This window comes from Lepisosteus platostomus, chromosome 25 (assembly GCF_059453375.1).
Source record: "Lepisosteus platostomus isolate fLepPlt1 chromosome 25, fLepPlt1.hap1, whole genome shotgun sequence".
NCBI lineage: Eukaryota > Metazoa > Chordata > Actinopteri > Semionotiformes > Lepisosteidae > Lepisosteus > Lepisosteus platostomus.
The window spans coordinates 1,795,642-1,815,181 of NC_142635.1; the positions used below are offsets into that span (position 1 = coordinate 1,795,642).

Consider the following 19,540-nt stretch of genomic DNA (forward strand, 5'->3'; position numbering starts at 1 on the left):
CCCCCCTATGAATTGGCTTCATTACTCTGCTCTCCTCCCCACTGAGAGCTGATGTGTGGTGAGCGTTCGGGCGCACTATGGCTGCCGTCGCATCATCCAGGTGGGGCTGCACACTGGGGGTGGTGGAGGGGATCCCCATTACCTGTAAAGCGCTTTGAGTGGAGGGTCCAGAAAAGCGCTATATAAGTGTAAGAATTATTATTATTAGCTACACACACCTGTACACACTGACACACCTGTAACTACACACACCCGTCCACACTCACACACCTGTAACTACACACACCCGTACACACTCACACACCTGTAACTACACACGCCCGTCCACACTCACACACCTGTAACTACACACACCTGTACACACTAACACACCTGTAACTACACACACCCGTACACACTCACACACCTGTAACTACACACACCTGTACACACTAACACACCTGTACACACTAACACACCTGTAACTACACACACCCGTACACACTCACACACCTGTAACTACACACACCTGTACACACTAACACACCTGTAACTACACACACCTGTCCACACTCACACACCTGTAACTACACACACCCGTCCACACTCACACACCTGTAACTACACACACCTGTACACACTCACACACCTGTAACTACACACACCTGTACACACTCACACACCTGTAAATACACACACCTGTACACACTCACACACACCTGTAACTACACACACCTGTACACACTCACACACCTGTAACTACACACACCCGTACACACTCACACACCTGTAACTACACACACCTGTACACACTAACACACCTGTAACTACACACACCTGTCCACACTCACACACCTGTAACTACACACACCCGTCCACACTCACACACCTGTAACTACACACACCTGTACACACTCACACACCTGTAACTACACACACCTGTACACACTCACACACCTGTAACTACACACACCCGTCCACACTCACACACCTGTAACTACACACACCTGTACACACTAACACACCTGTAACTACACACACCTGTACACACTCACACACACCTGTAAATACACACGCCTGTACACACTCACACACCTGTAACTACACACACCTGTACACACTAACACACCTGTAAATACACACACCTGTAACTACACACACCTGTAACTACACACACCTGTACACACTCACACACACCTGTAAATACACACACCTGTACACACTCACACACCTGTAACTACACACACCTGTACACACTAACACACCTGTAACTACACACACCTGTAAATACACACACCTGTACACACTCACACACCTGTAACTACACACACCTGTACACACTAACACACCTGTAACTACACACACCTGTACACACTCACACACACCCGTCCACACTCACACACCTGTAACTACACACACCCGTCAACACTCACACACCTGTAAATACACACACCTGTACACACTAACACACCTGTACACACTAACACACCTGTAACTACACACACCTGTACACACTCACACACCTGTAAATACACACACCTGTACACACTCACACACACCTGTAAATACACACACCTGTACACACTCACACACCTGTAACTACACACACCTGTACACACTAACACACCTGTAACTACACACACCTGTACACACTCACACACCTGTAACTACACACACCTGTACACACTAACACACCTGTAACTACACACACCTGTACACACTCACACACACCTGTAAATACACACGCCTGTACACACTCACACACCTGTAACTACACACACCTGTACACACTAACACACCTGTAACTACACACACCTGTACACACTGACACACCTGTAACTACACACACCCGTACACACTCACACACCTGTAACTACACACGCCCGTCCACACCACCACACCTGTAACTACACACACCTGTACACACTAACACACCTGTAACTACACACACCCGTACACACTCACACACCTGTAACTACACACACCTGTACACACTAACACACCTGTAACTACACACACCTGTCCACACTCACACACCTGTAACTACACACACCCGTACACACTCACACACCTGTAACTACACACGCCTGTACACACTAACACACCTGTAACTACACACACCCGTCCACACTCACACACCTGTAACTACACACACCTGTACACACTCACACACCTGTAACTACACACACCCGTCCACACTCACACACCTGTAACTACACACACCTGTACACACTCACACACACCTGTAAATACACACGCCTGTACACACTCACACACCTGTAACTACACACACCTGTACACACTAACACACCTGTAAATACACACACCTGTAACTACACACACCTGTAACTACACACACCTGTACACACTCACACACACCTGTAAATACACACACCTGTACACACTCACACACCTGTAACTACACACACCTGTACACACTAACACACCTGTAACTACACACACCTGTAAATACACACACCTGTACACACTCACACACCTGTAACTACACACACCTGTACACACTAACACACCTGTAACTACACACACCTGTACACACTCACACACACCCGTCCACACTCACACACCTGTAACTACACACACCCGTCAACACTCACACACCTGTAAATACACACACCTGTACACACTAACACACCTGTACACACTAACACACCTGTAACTACACACACCTGTACACACTCACACACCTGTAAATACACACACCTGTACACACTCACACACACCTGTAAATACACACACCTGTACACACTCACACACCTGTAACTACACACACCTGTACACACTAACACACCTGTAACTACACACACCTGTACACACTCACACACACCTGTAAATACACACGCCTGTACACACTCACACACCTGTAACTACACACACCTGTACACACTAACACACCTGTAACTACACACACCTGTACACACTAACACACCTGTAACTACACACACCTGTACACACTGACACACCTGTAACTACACACACCTGTACACACTCACACGGATCACTCAGAGTCTTGTGAGGAGGGGCCCCCCTGTGGAAATGCCGCAGCCCTCGGACACAGACAGGGGGTCCCCAGAATCCAGCCCTGCCAGCGCCTGCCTCTCCTGTGAGGAGAACTGTGATGAGGGTCTCGCTCCCATGCAATCTGGTGAGGGCCGGGGGGAACTGCTGGCGTTGCGGGGTCCTTCTCCCGGCAGCCCCTCGCCGGCCGTGCCCCTGTGCCCCCCGCGGTGCTGGCGGAGGCGCCAGCGCAGGCCCTGCCGGTGCCCCCCCCCAGCTCTCGCACTGCCCTCCCTCCTCCTCTTCCAGCCCGGCCTCGTCGATGAAGAGCACAGGAGGAGTCAGGAAACGGGACGCGGCGCTCCGGCGGCAGCGGGGGTCCCGAGGGGGCCTTTGGGGATCCCTCCTCTGGTTCCGGGGGGCGGCCAAGCACAAGGGGAGGGGCAGCAGGCCAACCTGGGCGGAGTGGGGGCGGGGCTGAGTGGCGGGCATGGCCAGGGGGCGGGGCGGGAGCGCGAGTCTCCTCCTTCTTTGGCGCATGGGGCGGTGCCCAACACTGCCCCGCCCCTCTCCCGGGGCGTGGCCTGTGGGGGCGCCCCGTGTCGGGGCTCCATCAAGTATCCAGGGAGTACCCCTCCTGCAGTCAGATACCGCTGTATTTACTGTACCCCTCCTGCAGACAGATACCTCTGTATTTACTGTACCCCTCCTGCAGACAGATACCTCTGTATTTACTACAGCTCTCCTGCAGTCAGATACCTCTGTATTTACTGTACCCCTCCTGCAGTCAGATACCTCTGTATTTACTGTACCCCTCCTGCAGACAGATACCTCTGTATTTACTGTACCCCTCCTGCAGTCAGATACCTCTGTATTTACTGTACTCCTCCTGCAGTCAGATACCTCTGTATTTACTACAGCTCTCCTGCAGTCAGATACCTCTGTATTTACTACAGCTCTCCTGCAGTCAGATACCTCTGTATTTACTACAGCTCTCCTGCAGTCAGATACCTCTGTATTTACTACAGCTCTCCTGCAGTCAGATACCTCTGTATTTACTGCAGCTCTCCTGCAGACAGATACCTCTGTATTTACTGTACCCCTCCTGCAGACAGATACCTCTGTATTTACTGTACCTCTCCTGCAGACAGATACCTCTGTATTTACTGTACCCCTCCTGCAGACAGATACCTCTGTATTTACTGTACCCCTCCTGCAGTCAGATACCTCTGTATTTACTGTACCCCTCCTGCAGACAGATACCTCTGTATTTACTGTACCCCTCCTGCAGTCAGATACCTCTGTATTTACTGTACCCCTCCTGCAGTCAGATACCTCTGTATTTACTGTACCTCTCCTGCAGACAGATACCTCTGTATTTACTGTACCCCTCCTGCAGTCAGATACCTCTGTATTTACTGTACCCCTCCTACAGTCAGATACCTCTGTATTTACTGTACCCCTCCTGCAGACAGATACCTCTGTATTTACTGTACCCCTCCTGCAGTCAGATACCTCTGTATTTACTGTACCTCTCCTGCAGACAGATACCTCTGTATTTACTGTACCCCTCCTGCAGACAGATACCTCTGTATTTACTGTACCCCTCCTGCAGTCAGATACCTCTGTATTTACTGTACCCCTCCTGCAGACAGATACCTCTGTATTTACTGCAGCTCTCCTGCAGACAGATACCTCTGTATTTACTGCAGCTCTCCTGCAGACAGATACCTCTGTATTTACTGTACCTCTCCTGCAGACAGATACCTCTGTATTTACTGTACCCCTCCTGCAGTCAGATACCTCTGTATTTACTGTACCCCTCCTGCAGACAGATACCTCTGTATTTACTGTACCCCTCCTGCAGACAGATACCTCTGTATTTACTGCAGCTCTCCTGCAGTCAGATACCTCTGTATTTACTGCAGCTCTCCTGCAGACAGATACCTCTGTATTTACTGCAGCTCTCCTGCAGACAGATACCTCTGTATTTACTGTACCCCTCCTGCAGTCAGATACCTCTGTATTTACTGTACCCCTCCTGCAGACAGATACCTCTGTATTTACTGTACCTCTCCTGCAGTCAGATACCTCTGTATTTACTGTACCCCTCCTGCAGTCAGATACCTCTGTATTTACTGTACCCCTCCTGCAGTCAGATACCTCTGTATCTACTGTACCCCTCCTGCAGTCAGATACCTCTGTATTTACTGTACCCCTCCTGCAGACAGATACCTCTGTATTTACTGCAGCTCTCCTGCAGTCAGATACCTCTGTATTTACTGTACCCCTCCTGCAGTCAGATACCTCTGTATTTACTACAGCTCTCCTGCAGACAGATACCTCTGTATTTACTGTACCCCTCCTGCAGACAGATACCTCTGTATTTACTGTACCCCTCCTGCAGTCAGATACCTCTGTATTTACTGTACCCCTCCTGCAGACAGATACCTCTGTATTTACTGTACCCCTCCTGCAGTCAGATACCTCTGTATTTACTGTACCCCTCCTGCAGACAGATACCTCTGTATTTACTGTACCCCTCCTGCAGACAGATACCTCTGTATTTACTGTACCCCTCCTGCAGACAGATACCTCTGTATTTACTGTACCCCTCCTGCAGTCAGATACCTCTGTATTTACTGTACCCCTCCTGCAGTCAGATACCTCTGTATTTACTGTACCCCTCCTGCAGACAGATACCTCTGTATTTACTGCAGCTCTCCTGCAGACAGATACCTCTGTATTTACTGTACCTCTCCTGCAGTCAGATACCTCTGTATTTACTGTACCCCTCCTGCAGACAGATACCTCTGTATTTACTGTACCCCTCCTGCAGTCAGATACCTCTGTATTTACTGTACCCCTCCTGCAGTCAGATACCTCTGTATTTACTACAGCTCTCCTGCAGACAGATACCTCTGTATTTACTGTACCCCTCCTGCAGACAGATACCTCTGTATTTACTGTACCCCTCCTGCAGTCAGATACCTCTGTATTTACTGTACCCCTCCTGCAGTCAGATACCTCTGTATTTACTACAGCTCTCCTGCAGACAGATACCTCTGTATTTACTGTACCCCTCCTGCAGACAGATACCTCTGTATTTACTGTACCTCTCCTGCAGACAGATACCTCTGTATTTACTGTACCCCTCCTGCAGACAGATACCTCTGTATTTACTGTACCCCTCCTGCAGACAGATACCTCTGTATTTACTGTACCCCTCCTGCAGACAGATACCTCTGTATTTACTGCAGCTCTCCTGCAGACAGATACCTCTGTATTTACTGTACCCCTCCTGCAGTCAGATACCTCTGTATTTACTGTACCCCTCCTGCAGTCAGATACCTCTGTATTTACTGTACCCCTCCTGCAGACAGATACCTCTGTATTTACTGCAGCTCTCCTGCAGTCAGATACCTCTGTATTTACTGTACCCCTCCTGCAGTCAGATACCTCTGTATTTACTGCAGCTCTCCTGCAGTCAGATACCTCTGTATTTACTGCAGCTCTCCTGCACACAGCTCTGCAGTCGCATGAAGGGTACAGTCGACATTTCACCATCATTAAAAGCAACAGCAGCACCGAACAAAAAAAGAAAATACACCCCACCCGCGCTTTTACTGTTTTTCGGTCGGGCCGAGGACTGCCCGCTAGGGGCCGGGCGGTTAACGGGACTCCGACAGGCCGCCAGCGCCGTTACCGAGCGCACTCCCCGCCCCCCAGGCAGCGGGCGCTTCCGGTCCTCCCAGCGACCACTGAGCGCAGGGACCACGACTAGAGCGTCTTTCCGCCCTCTCCCCCTCCCCCTTCCCCTTCCCATCTTCCCCGCCGGAGGGCGGGCGGAAGGCAGTGAAGCCCCCATGGGGGCCGCCATTTTGAGGGGCAGCTGCGCCGCACGGAATGGAAGGGAAACCGCGGCCGGCGAGAGAGAAGATGGCTCCGCGGCGCAGTGACGTCACATGCAGCTGCGGAGAGGGCCGTGTGCATAGATGTTGTGTTGCAAATAAGGCGGAAGAGATTTTGTTTAAAATTGTTCTTTTCATCCAGCTAAAATAGCACCCTCTACATTTAAGCACGAGCAGAATGATGTGTGTGTGTTTTGTCGAGCTCATTAGTAAGCTGCAGATCTGTGAAGTTGTATTGGACGGACTTGCAGCGCTTAGTTTGAAGGCATTTAAAGTTGTTTTTTTCGATTTAAGGATTTTGATATTTTGTCGTATTTAGAGAACATTTGAGGGGGAGCATGTATTTAGAATACATTAGTCATTCTGAGTAAATTTCATAAATTAAAATGGTCCCATAACACTTCCTTTTTTAGTACTTTTAAGATGGAGTTGAATTATTTATTTTAATTCTATGAAATTACAAGCAAGATAACATTTGATATATGTAAAACATAATTTGGTCATAGAATTTACTTCATTATCTCTGGCAGTTGATTGTTTTTTTCTCTTGTACCTGTTTCTGCTCCTCTAGTTGTATTTGTATTTGTAAATTCTTTATACATCGAACACAGATTTAAAAAGAGAGAGAGCCGTGTGCATCTCTCCCTGAGGACGCTGTAGAAAGGGGTGAGGCTCTTCAGAGATAGTCTCGGCCTTGCCGTATCTTCGGATGGAGCATATATAAAAGATAGAGCATATATAAAAGATAAAAAATGCAATAATAATTATTAGTAAGAACTTGTTCAATTCATGTTTTATACCTTCTTGTATCTCCTTTTGGAATGCTATGTTTAGGAATAAAAATGGGAAATTAGTTTGGACAGTTGCTGATAGACACTGTCTACAAATAAAGTTAAAGAAATTTCATTTAAGAGCGTTCAGAGATTTTATCCTGTTAAATCGACATTTTCTAGATTTAAACACGAACAAGATGACTTCTGTGTGTTTTGTAACAACGAGAAGGAAGCTTTGTTACATTTGTTTAACTGCATATTTACAAAACTGTTTTGGATAGATTTGCAAAATATTATTGTTACACATTTTTATATTTTGATATACTTTGCGGGATGTAAGATTTAAAAAAACGTATTTATAATTAATCTTGTTCATAGATACCACATACACAGTAATACAATTTTTTTAATTATTTTATTAAGAGTAAAAAGTCTCCTTTTTTTGGAGACGTTTTCTTTTTGTCCTTTGTGTATTATTGGATGTTCGGTAGAATGTTGAAGAAAAACACCCCCAAAGAAATAAACATAATAAAATAAACATCTGTATATTAGTGTGTATATAACCCTATTTGTTGTATTTTCCCTTTTTGTATTTAAATAAAAATATTAAAAACACAATGAAACATCTTCGGACACTTACACCCAGCACACGGCACATCTCGGGCACCGGAAGAGCCGGGCGGACACCCGAGGGTGCGACACCACCCGGAAGCTCTTCTTCCTCCTGCCGGGCGGGGCGGGGGCGCGCGCGCGGGGAGGGGGGGGTCCACGACGGAAGCGGGCGCGCGCGCGCACACACACACACACAGCGGCAGCGCGAGGGACACACAAAACCGACTCGGGCCGCGAAAAAAAAAAAAAGAGGCCCCACGGAGGGAGACCGAGAGAGCGACCCGGTCCAGACCCGAGCCAGCCGCCGAGCCGAGCCGAAGCGGGCCGAGCCGAGCCGGGCCCGGCCGCCGCCCCGGAGGGACCAGGCCGACGGGACCGAGCCGGACGCGGCCGCTGGCGCCGCCCCCCCGGCGGGAGCTGGGCGCTGCTGACGGGCCGGCGGCGGGCCCGCAGAGGCCCTTTGTCGGCGGGCAGACCGGCCCAGGCCGCGGCTCCCGGACCCGCAGGTAAGCGCCGCCCCCCCGGAGGAACCGCGCCGCGGAGCCCCGAGACCCCCCCACGCCCCCACGCCTGACCGCGGCCGCGCGGGTGTCTCGGCACCTGCCGTGTCCTGTCCGGGCGGCGCTGCTCTGCGGCGCTGTGGAGGGATGCGATCGGTTTTAATCCGCCCCCAGACACGCGTGTGTGTGTGTGTGTTACTGCGCCCTGTGTGTGTGTCTGCTGTGTATGTATGTGATTCTGTGTGTCTGCTGTGTTTGTGTGTGTGTGGCTGCGTGTGTCTGCGCCCTGTGTGTGATTGTGTGTCTGCGCCCTGTGTGTGTGTCTGCTGTGTATGTATGTGATTGTGTGTGTCTGCTGTGATTCTGTGTGTCTGCTGTGTTTGTGTGTGTGTGACTGTGTGTGTCTGCTGTGTTTGTGTGTGTGTGACTGTGTGTGTCTGCGCCCTGTGTGTGTGTGATTGTGTGTGTGATAGCGTGTTTCTGCGCCCTGTGTGTGTGTGATTGTGTCTGTGCCCTGTGTGTGTGTCTGCTGTGTATGTATGTGATTGTGTGTGTCTGCTGTGATTGTGTGTGTGTGATAGCGTGTTTCTGCGCCCTGTGTGTGTGTGATTGTGTCTGTGCCCTGTGTGTGTGTCTGCTGTGTATGTATGTGATTGTGTGTGTCTGCTGTGTTTGTGGCATGTCTGCTGTGTATGTGTGTCTGTGCCCTGTGCGTGTCTGCTGTGTATGTGTGTTTGTATGTGTGTCTGCTGTGTTTGTGTGTGTTTCTGCGTGTTGTGTGTGTGATTGTGCGTCTGCTGTGTGTGTGTGTGATTGTGTGTGTCTGCCGTGTTTGTGTGTGTGTGTGTGATTGTGTGTGTCTGCCGTGTTTGTGTGTGTGTGTGTGATTGTGTGTGTCTGCCGTGTTTGTGTGTGTGTTTCTGTGTGATGCTGTGTCTGCGTGCTGTGTGTGTGTTTCTGTGTGATGCTGTGTCTGCGTGCTGTGTGTGTGTGTCTGCGTGCTGTGTGTGTGTATGTGTGTGATGCTGTGTCTGCGTGCTGTGTGTGTGTATGTGTGTGATGTTGTGTCTGCGTGCTGTGTGTGTGTTTCTGTGTGATGCTGTGTCTGCGTGCTGTGTGTGTGTGTCTGCGTGCTGTGTGTGTGTATGTGTGTGATGCTGTGTCTGCGTGCTGTGTGTGTATGTGTGTGATGCTGTGTCTGCGTGCTGTGTGTGTGTTTCTGTGTGATGCTGTGTCTGCGTGCTGTGTGTGTGTTTCTGTGTGATGCTGTGTCTGCGTGCTGTGTGTGTGTTTCTGTGTGATGCTGTGTCTGCGTGCTGTGTGTGTGTATGTGTGTGATGTTGTGTCTGCGTGCTGTGTGTGTGTTTCTGTGTGATGCTGTGTCTGCGTGCTGTGTGTGTGTGTCTGCGTGCTGTGTGTGTGTATGTGTGTGATGCTGTGTCTGCGTGCTGTGTGTGTGTATGTGTGTGATGCTGTGTCTGCGTGCTGTGTGTGTGTATGTGTGATGCTGTGTCTGCGTGCTGTGTGTGTGTATGTGTGATGCTGTGTCTGCGTGCTGTGTGTGTGTATGTGTGATGCTGTGTCTGCGTGCTGTGTGTGTGTTTCTGTGTGATGCTGTGTCTGCGTGCTGTGTGTGTGTTTCTGTGTGATGCTGTGTCTGCGTGCTGTGTGTGTGTTTCTGTGTGATGTTGTGTCTGCGTGCTGTTGTGTGGATGTTTCCTCCCTGCCTGCCTGTGTTGAGGCTCAGAGTCTGGCTGTGGCGCAGAAAGACGGCGCCGGGCTCAGCAGGCGCTGGGTCGATCCCCGGGGTGCTGTCTGTGTGGAGTCTGCGCCCCGGGGTGGGGGTGGGTCCCGTCCGGGGCGAACCGCTGCTAGCGCCCGTTGCATGCTGGGACAGGCCCTGGTGTGGCGGTGAGCTCCTGCCTGCAGTCGTCGGGAGTGAGGGCCACAGCCGGACAGCGTGTTCCACCCACCCGCCCCCCTCTGCGTGCAGTGGAGCCTCCTGTCCTGGCCGGACAGTGGGACCTGCCCAGTGGGCCGGGCTGTGTTCCTGTCCTGGACGACGGCTCCGGTGAGGCGGGGGTGAGTGCGCCACTGCGTCTCTGAGCTCCCGGTTTCTCTCGGCAGATCCCGAGGCCCCGGACCAGGCCGGAGCAGCGGGGCGGCGCGGAGACGCCCCCCCGGAGGAGCCGCAGCCGCGGGAGAGAATCGCACGCGAGAGCGAGCCAGCGGGCGGGCCGCGCGCCCTGACCCCGCCCGGACCGGCCCGGAGCTCCGCCGCGGGGCAGGGGCGCGCCGCCCGGGACGAGCCCCTCCAGCGGCGCTCCTGAGCCCCGGATGGAGAGCGGGGGTGGCGGCCGCTCGGCGGCGGGGGGAGGAGGCGGAGGCGGCGCTACGGCGGGGACCAGCCAGGGCCGGACCTCCTCCGGCGGGGGGGGCTCCTCGGGCCGGGGGGCCGGGCCGGGACTCGGCGGCGGGATCATCATCTCCACCTCCAGCGCCGGGGCGGGCGTGGGGCTGGGGGGGCTGGCCCCGCCCGCCTCCGCCGTGCCCTCGGTGAGCGACTGGGAGATGTTCCAGTTCGGGAAGTACCCCATGGACATCCTGGAGATGCTGAGCGGCCACCAGGCGCACCCCTTCAAGGCCAGCCTGGGGCTGGAGAGGCAGCTGCAGCACCAGCAGCAGGTGCAGCAGCTCCAGCAGCAGCAGCTCCAGCAGCAGCAGCAGCAGCAGCAGCACCAGCAGCTGCAGGCCGAGGCCTCGGGGGCCCTGCTGTCCGGGCTGGGGCTGGGCCCCCTGCAGGCCTCGCGGGGCAGCCCCTTCGCCGACTCCCCCTCCCTCTTCGCCAAGATGGCCGCCCCGCCCCCGCCCCTGCCCCCGCCGGCGGCCGCGCAGGGCTCGCGCAAGGCGGGCAAGATGGCGGCGGCGGCGGCGGCGGGGGCAGGGGCGGCCGGCGGGTACCCCCAGTTCCTCCGCTCCTTCCAGCCGGCGGAGGCGGCGCTGGTGCAGGAGCAGCTGCACCCGGCGCTGGGCCACGCCGGGGCGGGGCGCTTCGAGCACTTCGTGGGGGCGGGCGGGGGCGGCGGCGGCGGGGGGGCGGGGCTGGTCTCGGCCCCGCCCCCGCCGCTGCACCCCGGCCTGGCCGTGCCCCAGGCCTCGCCGGGGGCCCCCTCCTCCTCCTCCCCCTCGCCCTCCGGCTCGGCCGCCAGCTCCAGCGCCGCCCCCAGCAGCACCAGCAGCAGCGTGGCCTCCCTGGGGCACCAGCTGGTCGGGGCGCAGCCCGACGCCCGCAGCCTCCACCAGCAGTTCAGCTGCATGCTGGCCGCCAACCAGTACTTCCTGTCCGGCGTGCCGGCCAACGCCAGCCTGGAGCAGTTCCTGGTCCAGCAGGGCACCAACCACCACCTGGGCCTGGGCCTGGGGCCGGCGGCCGGGGACGGGGGTCCGGGGCTGGCCGCGCCCCCGGCTCTGCACCACGGCCACCCCGCGCCCCAGCAGCAGCCCCAGCAGCCCCAGCAGCAGCAGCAGCAGCAGCAGCAGCAGCTCCAGCCCCACGGCCTCTCCCACGGCCACGCCCACTCCCACGGCCACGCCCTGCCCCACGGCCACGCCCACCACGCCCCGCCCCACGGCCTGCACCCGGGCCCCCAGCCCTCCCCGCTGGGCGGCTTCGACTTCCAGGGCATCCCGGTGCTCTCCTCCAACCAGCTGGCCTCGCTCATCCAGCAGGAGGCCGGCCTGCCCCTGCCCCTGCCCCTGCACCTGCCCCTGCCCAAGGACGAGCCCAAGGCGGACAGCGGCGGGGGCGGCCGGCGCAAGAAGGCCATGGCGGGGTACCTGCCGCAGCGCAAGGCGGAGGGCGGGGCCCACGGTGACCCCGGCGCCGGCGGAGCCCACGGTGACGGCGGGGCAGCGCTGCAGGGGCTGGGCGCCGACCCCTCGGGCCTGCTCTCCTCCTCCTCCGCCTCCTCCTCCTCCTCCGTGGTGTCCTCCTCCTCCGCGCCCTCCTCCTCCTCCTCCTCCGCGGCGGCGGCGGCGGCCGTCCTGGTGCCCAACGGCGGGGGGCCGCCCCTGGTGCCCAAGGCCGAGAGCCTGGCGGGCGCCCAGCCCGAGCCCGAGCCCCTGTACCACTGCGGCGAGTGCGGCAAGACCTTCACCCACCTGTCCAGCCTGCGCCGGCACCTGCGCAGCCACGGCCTGGCCGGGGGGGCCGGCCCGGGCGACGCCAGCGCCCCCCACTCCACCCAGGACCTGGCCAGCCCCCCCGCGCCCGCGCCGCCGCCGCCGCCGCCCCCCGCCCACCCCGCGCCCACCTCGTCCTCCTCCTGCTCCAGCCCCGAGAAGACGCACCGCTGCCCCGAGTGCGGCAAGGGCTTCAAGAAGCGCGGCCACCTGCTGCAGCACGGCGTCATCCACTCGGGCGCCCGGCCCTTCGCCTGCGCCGTGTGCCAGCGCGCCTTCAACCGCCGCGAGTCGCTGACCCGCCACGAGAAGATCCACGAGGACAAGCCCTACCGCTGCCCCGCCTGCGGCCGCTGCTTCCGCGAGTCCACCTCCCTGCTCAACCACGCCGCCTCGGGCTCCTGCGGCAAGCCGGGCCGGGGGGCGCGCGCCAAGGCGGCGGCGGCGGCGGCGGCGGCGGCGGCGGGCGCCGAGCTCACCATCGGCAGCGACGGCCGCTACGGCAGGAAGCCCGAGAAGGCCCGCGCGGACTTCGCCCCCGGGCCCGCGGCCGGCGCGGCGGGGCTGGCCTACGGCAAGGTGGAGGAGGAGGAGGCCGAGGAAGAGGAGGCGGCGGAGGACAAGGCCGGCCTGGCCTGCGAGGTGCTGTTCCAGCAGAGCCGCGCCGCCGCCAAGCTGGAGGGCAAGCTGGGCCCGGACTTCCCGCGCGGCCGCTACCAGGACTTCCGCGCCGACTACAAGCGCCCCCCGGCCGCCGCCTCCCCCTGCTTCCCCGGGGAGCCCCTGTGCGGGGGCGCGGGGCCCGCCCTGCGGAAGGCCCCCCTGGCGCCCACCCTGCACCCCCACCCGCACCCCCAGGGGCAGGGCCCGCCGCCACACCTGCCCCTGTCCTCGCTGCTGGACGAGGCCGAGGACGACGTCACCAGCTCGGTCAACAGCGCCATCTCGGCCATCGCGGCCGCCGCCGCCGCCTCCTGCCTGCCCGGCGAGCTGGGGGGCGGCCGGGGCGCCGAGGAGCGCCGGGACATCATCGGGGGGCTGCTGGGCAACCTGGGCCTGGGCGCCCTGGGCGTGCCGGCCGGCGGCCCCTCGTCCACCTCGGGGGGCCCGGAGAAGGCCTACCGCGCGGGCGCCGAGGACGGCGGCGGCTCCTGCTCCTCGGCCGCGCCGCCCGCCAAGCCCAAGCGGCCCCGCAAGCCGCGGCCCAAGAAGGAGCCGGGCGCCGGGGGCGAGCCGGGCCGGCGGCGGCCGGGCGGCGCCGAGGGCAGCGAGAGGCTCTTCCTGTGCAGCGTGTGCGGCCGCGGCTTCACCCGCCGCGAGACCCTGCGGCGCCACGACCGCATCCACACGGGCGAGAAGCCGCACCGCTGCCCCGTCTGCGGCAAGCACTTCCGCGAGGCCTTCCACCTGACCAAGCACCGCACCGTGCACAGCGGCGAGAAGAACTACAAGTGCGCCGTCTGCGGGAAGGACTTCGGCTACGCGCAGAGCCTCAAGCGCCACGGCAAGCTGCACCAGAAGGCCGAGTACGCCGAGACGCCAGTGGGGCCGCCGGCGGGGGGCGAGGCCGACCCGGGCGCCGACTCCTACTTCTCCTTCGGGCAGCCGGACAAGCCTCAGCCCGCCGCCGCCGCCGCCGCCGCGCCCCGGCTGTACACCTGCGCCATCTGCTGGAAGTCCTTCCGGCACCACTTCCACCTGACGGCGCACCACCAGGCCGTGCACGAGGGCGGCGAGCGGCTCTTCTGCTGCGAGGTGTGCGGCAAGGCCTTCGCCTACGCCAACAGCCTGACGCGGCACCGGCTGGCGCAGCACGGCCTGGCCCGCGCCGGCCCCCGCGCCGCCGCCGCCGCCACCGCCGCGCCCGCGGCCCCGTCGGAGAGCGAGGCAGCCACCCACGCGCTCCTGCAGCTGGCGCCCCCCGCCCCCGGGGGCCAGCCCGCGCCGGCGCCGCCCGCCGGCTTCCCTCCTCTCTTCTACCTCCCCGACGCCGGCCCCTCGGCCCCGCCGGCCCCGCCCGACAGCACGCAGCTGCCCGCGGTGAAGGGGGAGCCCTCCTGCCCGCTCGCCGGCCCCCCGCCCCTCCACACCGTGCTGCTGCTGCCGGCGCACGCCGAGCCGCCGGGGGGCGCCGCGGAGGCCGGCCGCAGGAAGAGGAGGGCCAAGAGGAAGAGGCGGAAGCAGGCGGAGGGGGGCAGGCCGCCGAGGGGCCGGGCGAGGAGGAGGAGGAGGGCGCAGCTGAGGAGGCAGCGGCTGCGGGCCGCCCTGGACGGCGCGCGGCACAAGCGCTTCCCCTGCCCCTTCTGCCCCCGCACCACGTTCCGCCGCCAGGCCGCGCAGCTGCTGCACCGCGCCGCCCGGCACCCCACGGGGGCCCCCCGCGCCGCCCGCCGCCGCTGCCCCGTCTGCGGCCACCGCTCCGGCCGCTTCCTGCGCGCGCTGGCGCACCGCGGCCGCCACCTGGCCCAGGGCGCCTTCGCCTGCGCGCGCTGCCCGGCCCGCTTCTGGAACGGCGGCCTGCTGGAGCGGCACGGCGTGGCCTGCCGGGGGGCGGGGGCGGGGGCGCCCCGGAGCAGGCCCGCCCCCTCGCGCCGGGCCCGCGCGGCCCCGAGTCCGGGCGCCAGCCCCGGGGCGGGGCCGGACTGTCGCAGGAAGTGACCTTGGACCCGCCGAGGGCTCCTGGATTCTGTCGATGCGGGTCGCGGTCGGGGAGCTGCGCCGGGCCCAGCGGGGGTGGGGGGGTGGGCGGTCGTAGCGCCAGACTGTGAATCCGGGCCTCCGGGGTCGAGCTGCAGGGGTCGGAGGTCAGGAGGGGCCCCCCCGCTCAGGCGCAGGGGAGGGGAGATGGCAGGGTCCCCCCGTGACGGGGAGGAGGGGAGGGGGGTTCTGGTTCCGAGCGTTGTGCGCCCCCCCCCTCGGACTCCTGGGAAACGGAAAACGAAAGGCGGGCCGCGACGCCGATGTTTTTTAAGACGCTGATTCTGACTTGTTTTTTATGGGTTTTAATTTGTACTGTCGTCGCTGTCCGGGGAGGGGAGTGATGGGGGAGGGGGCGGGGACTGTGAGACTGGGCGGGGCTCCCCTGCGACCCGCCCCCTCGGTCCGTGCCCTCCCATTGGTCTGTCCGACCCTCCCTCCACACTCCCCCCGCCCTTCACTCTTTCAAAGCATAATGATCACGGTCATGTTAACGATTCTGTTCTTATTATTTTATTGCCTTCTGGGAAACAAAATGGTGGGGTGGGCTGGGGGGGGGGGGTTGGAAAATTGGAACATCCGCAGAAATCGAATAAATTTTAAAAAAAGGATCCTGGTTCCCTGCTGTTCCTTCCGGTGCTCCGGCCGTCTTTTCTTGACTTTGAGCACTGAAAAGTATTCTGATTGTTTTCTGATCTCTGACTTGTCAGATCGCCTTACCTGGCTCTATGGACCCCGGGTCTGAAGAATCAGGAGACCGAATGGTAACCCACTAAAATAGTTGGGCTCCTCAGAAAAGGTTTCTGAAACGGCCTGTATTTGTATTTTGCCTCTAAATGGCCTAATCGCATCGACTAAGTGCCTGCAGCAGGACTGTCCGGACCTGGAAGGGTCAGTGTGTCTGCAGCAGGGCTGTCCAGTCCTGGTCCTGGAGGGGTCAGTGTGTGTGTCTGCAGCAGGGCTGTCCAGTCCTGCTCCTGGAGGGGTCAGTGTGTGTCTGCAGCAGGGCTGTCCAGTCCTGGTCCTGGAGGGGTCAGTGTGTGTCTGCAGCAGGGCTGTCCAGTCCTGGTCCTGGAGGGGTCAGTGTGTGTGTCTGCAGCAGGGCTGTCCAGTCCTGGTCCTGGAGGGGTCAGTGTGTGTCTGCAGCAGGGCTGTCCAGTCCTGGACCTGGAGGGGTCAGTGTGTATCTGCAGCAGGGCTGTCCAGTCCTGGACCTGGAGGGGTCAGTGTGTGTCTGCAGCAGGGCTGTCCAGTCCTGGACCTGGAGGGGTCAGTGTGTCTGCAGCAGGGCTGTCCAGTCCTGGACCTGGAGGGGTCAGTGTGTCTGCAGCAGGGCTGTCCAGTCCTGGACCTGGAGGGGTCAGTGTGTCTGCAGCAGGGCTGTCCAGTCCTGGTCCTGGAGGGGTCAGTGTGTGTCTGCAGCAGGGCTGTCCAGTCCTGGACCTGGAGGGGTCAGTGTGTCTGCAGCAGGGCTGTCCAGTCCTGGTCCTGGAGGGGTCAGTGTGTGTCTGCAGCAGGGCTGTCCAGTCCTGGAGTGGTCAGTGTGTGTCTGCAGCAGGGCTGTCCAGTCCTCGAAGGGTCAGTGTGTCTGCAGCAGGGCTGTCCAGTCCTGGAGGGGTCAGTGTGTGTCTGCAGCAGGGCTGTCCAGTCCTGGACCTGGAGGGGTCAGTGTGTCTGCAGCAGGGCTGTCCAGTCCTGGTCCTGGAGGGGTCAGTGTGTCTGCAGCAGGGCTGTCCAGTCCTGGTCCTGGAGGGGTCAGTGTGTCTGCAGCAGGGCTGTCCAGTCCTGGAGGGGTCAGTGTGTGTCTGCAGCAGGGCTGTCCAGTCCTGGTCCTGGAGGGGTCAGTGTGTCTGCAGCAGGGCTGTCCAGTCCTCGAGGGGTCAGTGTGTCTGCAACAGGGCTGTCCAGTCCTGGTCCTGGAGGGGTCAGTGTGTGTCTGCAGCAGGGCTGTCCAGTCCTGGTCCTGGAGGGGTCAGTGTGTGTCTGCAGCAGGGCTGTCCAGTCCCGGTCCTGGAGGGGTCAGTGTGTGTCTGCAGGGTGTCCAGTCCTGGTCGTGTTCCTGGCCAGCCTGCAGTGACAGTCAGAGACCAGAAGGGGGCGCTGAGAGACCAGGCTCTGCTCTTCCACCGAGCGCGGATCCTGCGAATGAACTCGCAGCGCCTTCCACAGCTTCCACTCGAGATGTAGTTGTGTGGTTTCAGGTGCACTGTGTCTGTGGACTTGTGTTGTATTTTATGTGTGCAGAGTGTGTTGTATTTGTGCGTGTGGTATTGTATCTGTGTGTGCAGAGTATGCTGTGTTTGTGCGTGTGGTTTTTGTGTGTAGTGTGTATTTGTTAGTGCAGTGTGTGTGTGCAGAGTGTATTTGTGTGATATTGTGTTTGTGAGTGCAGTGTGTTGTGATTGTGTGCAGCGTGTATTTGTGAGTGCAGTGTGTTGTGATTGTGTGTGCAGTGTGTATTTGTGTGCAGTATGTTGTGTTTGTGAGTGCAGTGTGTATTTGTGAGTGCAGTGTGTTGTATTTGAGTGTGTTGTGTTTGTGAGTGCAGTGTATTTGCATTGTGTTGTGTTTGTGAGTGCAGTGTGTGTTTGTGAGTGCAGTGTGTATTTGAGTGCATTGTGTTGTGTTTGTGAGTGCAGTGTGTTGTATTTGTGAGTGTAGTGTGTTGTGTCTGTGCGTGTAGTGTGTTGTTTGTGAGTGCAGTGTGTATTGCGTGCACTTCGCCTTGTTTCTGCCTGCCTGCGAGCGGCCGAGCGCTGCGTGTCGATTTGTTCGCGTGTCTGATCCACGGTCCCTTCACACGCTCGCACCGCCGGCCTCACGCGGCCCGGGCATGGGGTACGGCGGGGGCGGGGCCGTTGACCTAGTTTTGTCCAATCGGAGGGCGCCGCGGGAGGGGCCTGACCTACTTTTGTCCAATCGGAGCGAGGGCGGCGGGCCGATGGGCTGCTCCCGCGCGTGCCGGGGCCATGTGCGCGTGGCCGGGGGTGGGGGCGCTCAGTCTTAAAGGAGATCGTCTCTGTCGGCCGACAACACTCCCGCTCACGTTTTCAGCGGATTAAAGGCGAGTGCCGGACTCGGAGGCTGGGAATGTGATTAATGCCGTCGATATAACGCTCCTTCTTCCATTCCTACTCCATTCCTTCTGAGCCTGAGGCGCATGTTCGCAGATAATAACCGCCGAGATCACAGAGATCGAGCCGTATACAGAGCACTGTGGAGGCGAGCACAACAGCACACAACATGCAATTCGGGTCTCCTGAATCAGCACAGTGCTCAGTGTTCAAGAGTCAAATAACAATCGATTATATTTAGACAATACAGTCAGTCAAGTCCCAGTACAGTAGGACAATCCCTTTACAATAGGAGCTACAGTCCCAGTACAGTAGACCAGTCTGTTACAATAGGAGCTACAGTCCCAGTACAGTAGAACAGTCTGTTACAATAGGAGCTACAGTCCCAGTGCAGTACAACAGTCCTGTTACAATAGGAGCTACAGTCCCAGTGCAGTAGAACAGTCTGTTACAATAGGAGCTACAGTCCCAGTGCAGTAGAACAGTCCTGTTACAATAGGAGCTACAGTCCCAGTACAGTAGAGCAGTCCTGTTACAGTAGGAGCTGTAGTCCCAGTACAGTAGAACAGTCTGTTACAATAGGAGCTACAGTCCCAGTACAGAACAGTCTGTTACAATAGGAGCTACAGTCCCAGAACAGCAGAACAGTCTGTTACAATAGGAGCTCCAGTCCCAGTCCAGTAGAACAGTCTGTTACAATAGGAGCTACAGTCCCAGTGCAGTAGAACAGTCTGTTACAGTAGGAGCTACAGTCCTGTTAACTAGAATAATATATAATGAATATAATTCTATCATAT

General features: G+C 58.4%; 1 protein-coding gene across 1 annotated transcript; it reads left to right on the plus strand.

The window, feature by feature from the left end:
• The first annotated feature begins 8,653 nt into the window (after positions 1–8,653).
• LOC148640489 (uncharacterized) lies at positions 8,654–16,280 on the plus strand. The gene is made up of 2 exons (XM_088619682.1): positions 8,654–8,796; positions 10,918–16,280. The coding sequence occupies exon 2, from the start codon at positions 11,128–11,130 to the stop codon at positions 15,628–15,630; it is 4,503 nt and encodes a 1,500-aa protein (XP_088475808.1). The 5' UTR covers positions 8,654–8,796; positions 10,918–11,127; the 3' UTR covers positions 15,631–16,280.
• The last annotated feature ends 3,260 nt before the right edge of the window (positions 16,281–19,540 follow it).

What these genes read in the sequence shown, in the direction of transcription:
- LOC148640489 (XM_088619682.1), top strand. Translation starts at nt 11,128, where the DNA reads ATGGAGAGCGGGGGTGGCGGCCGCTCGGCGGCGGGGGGAGGAGGCGGA.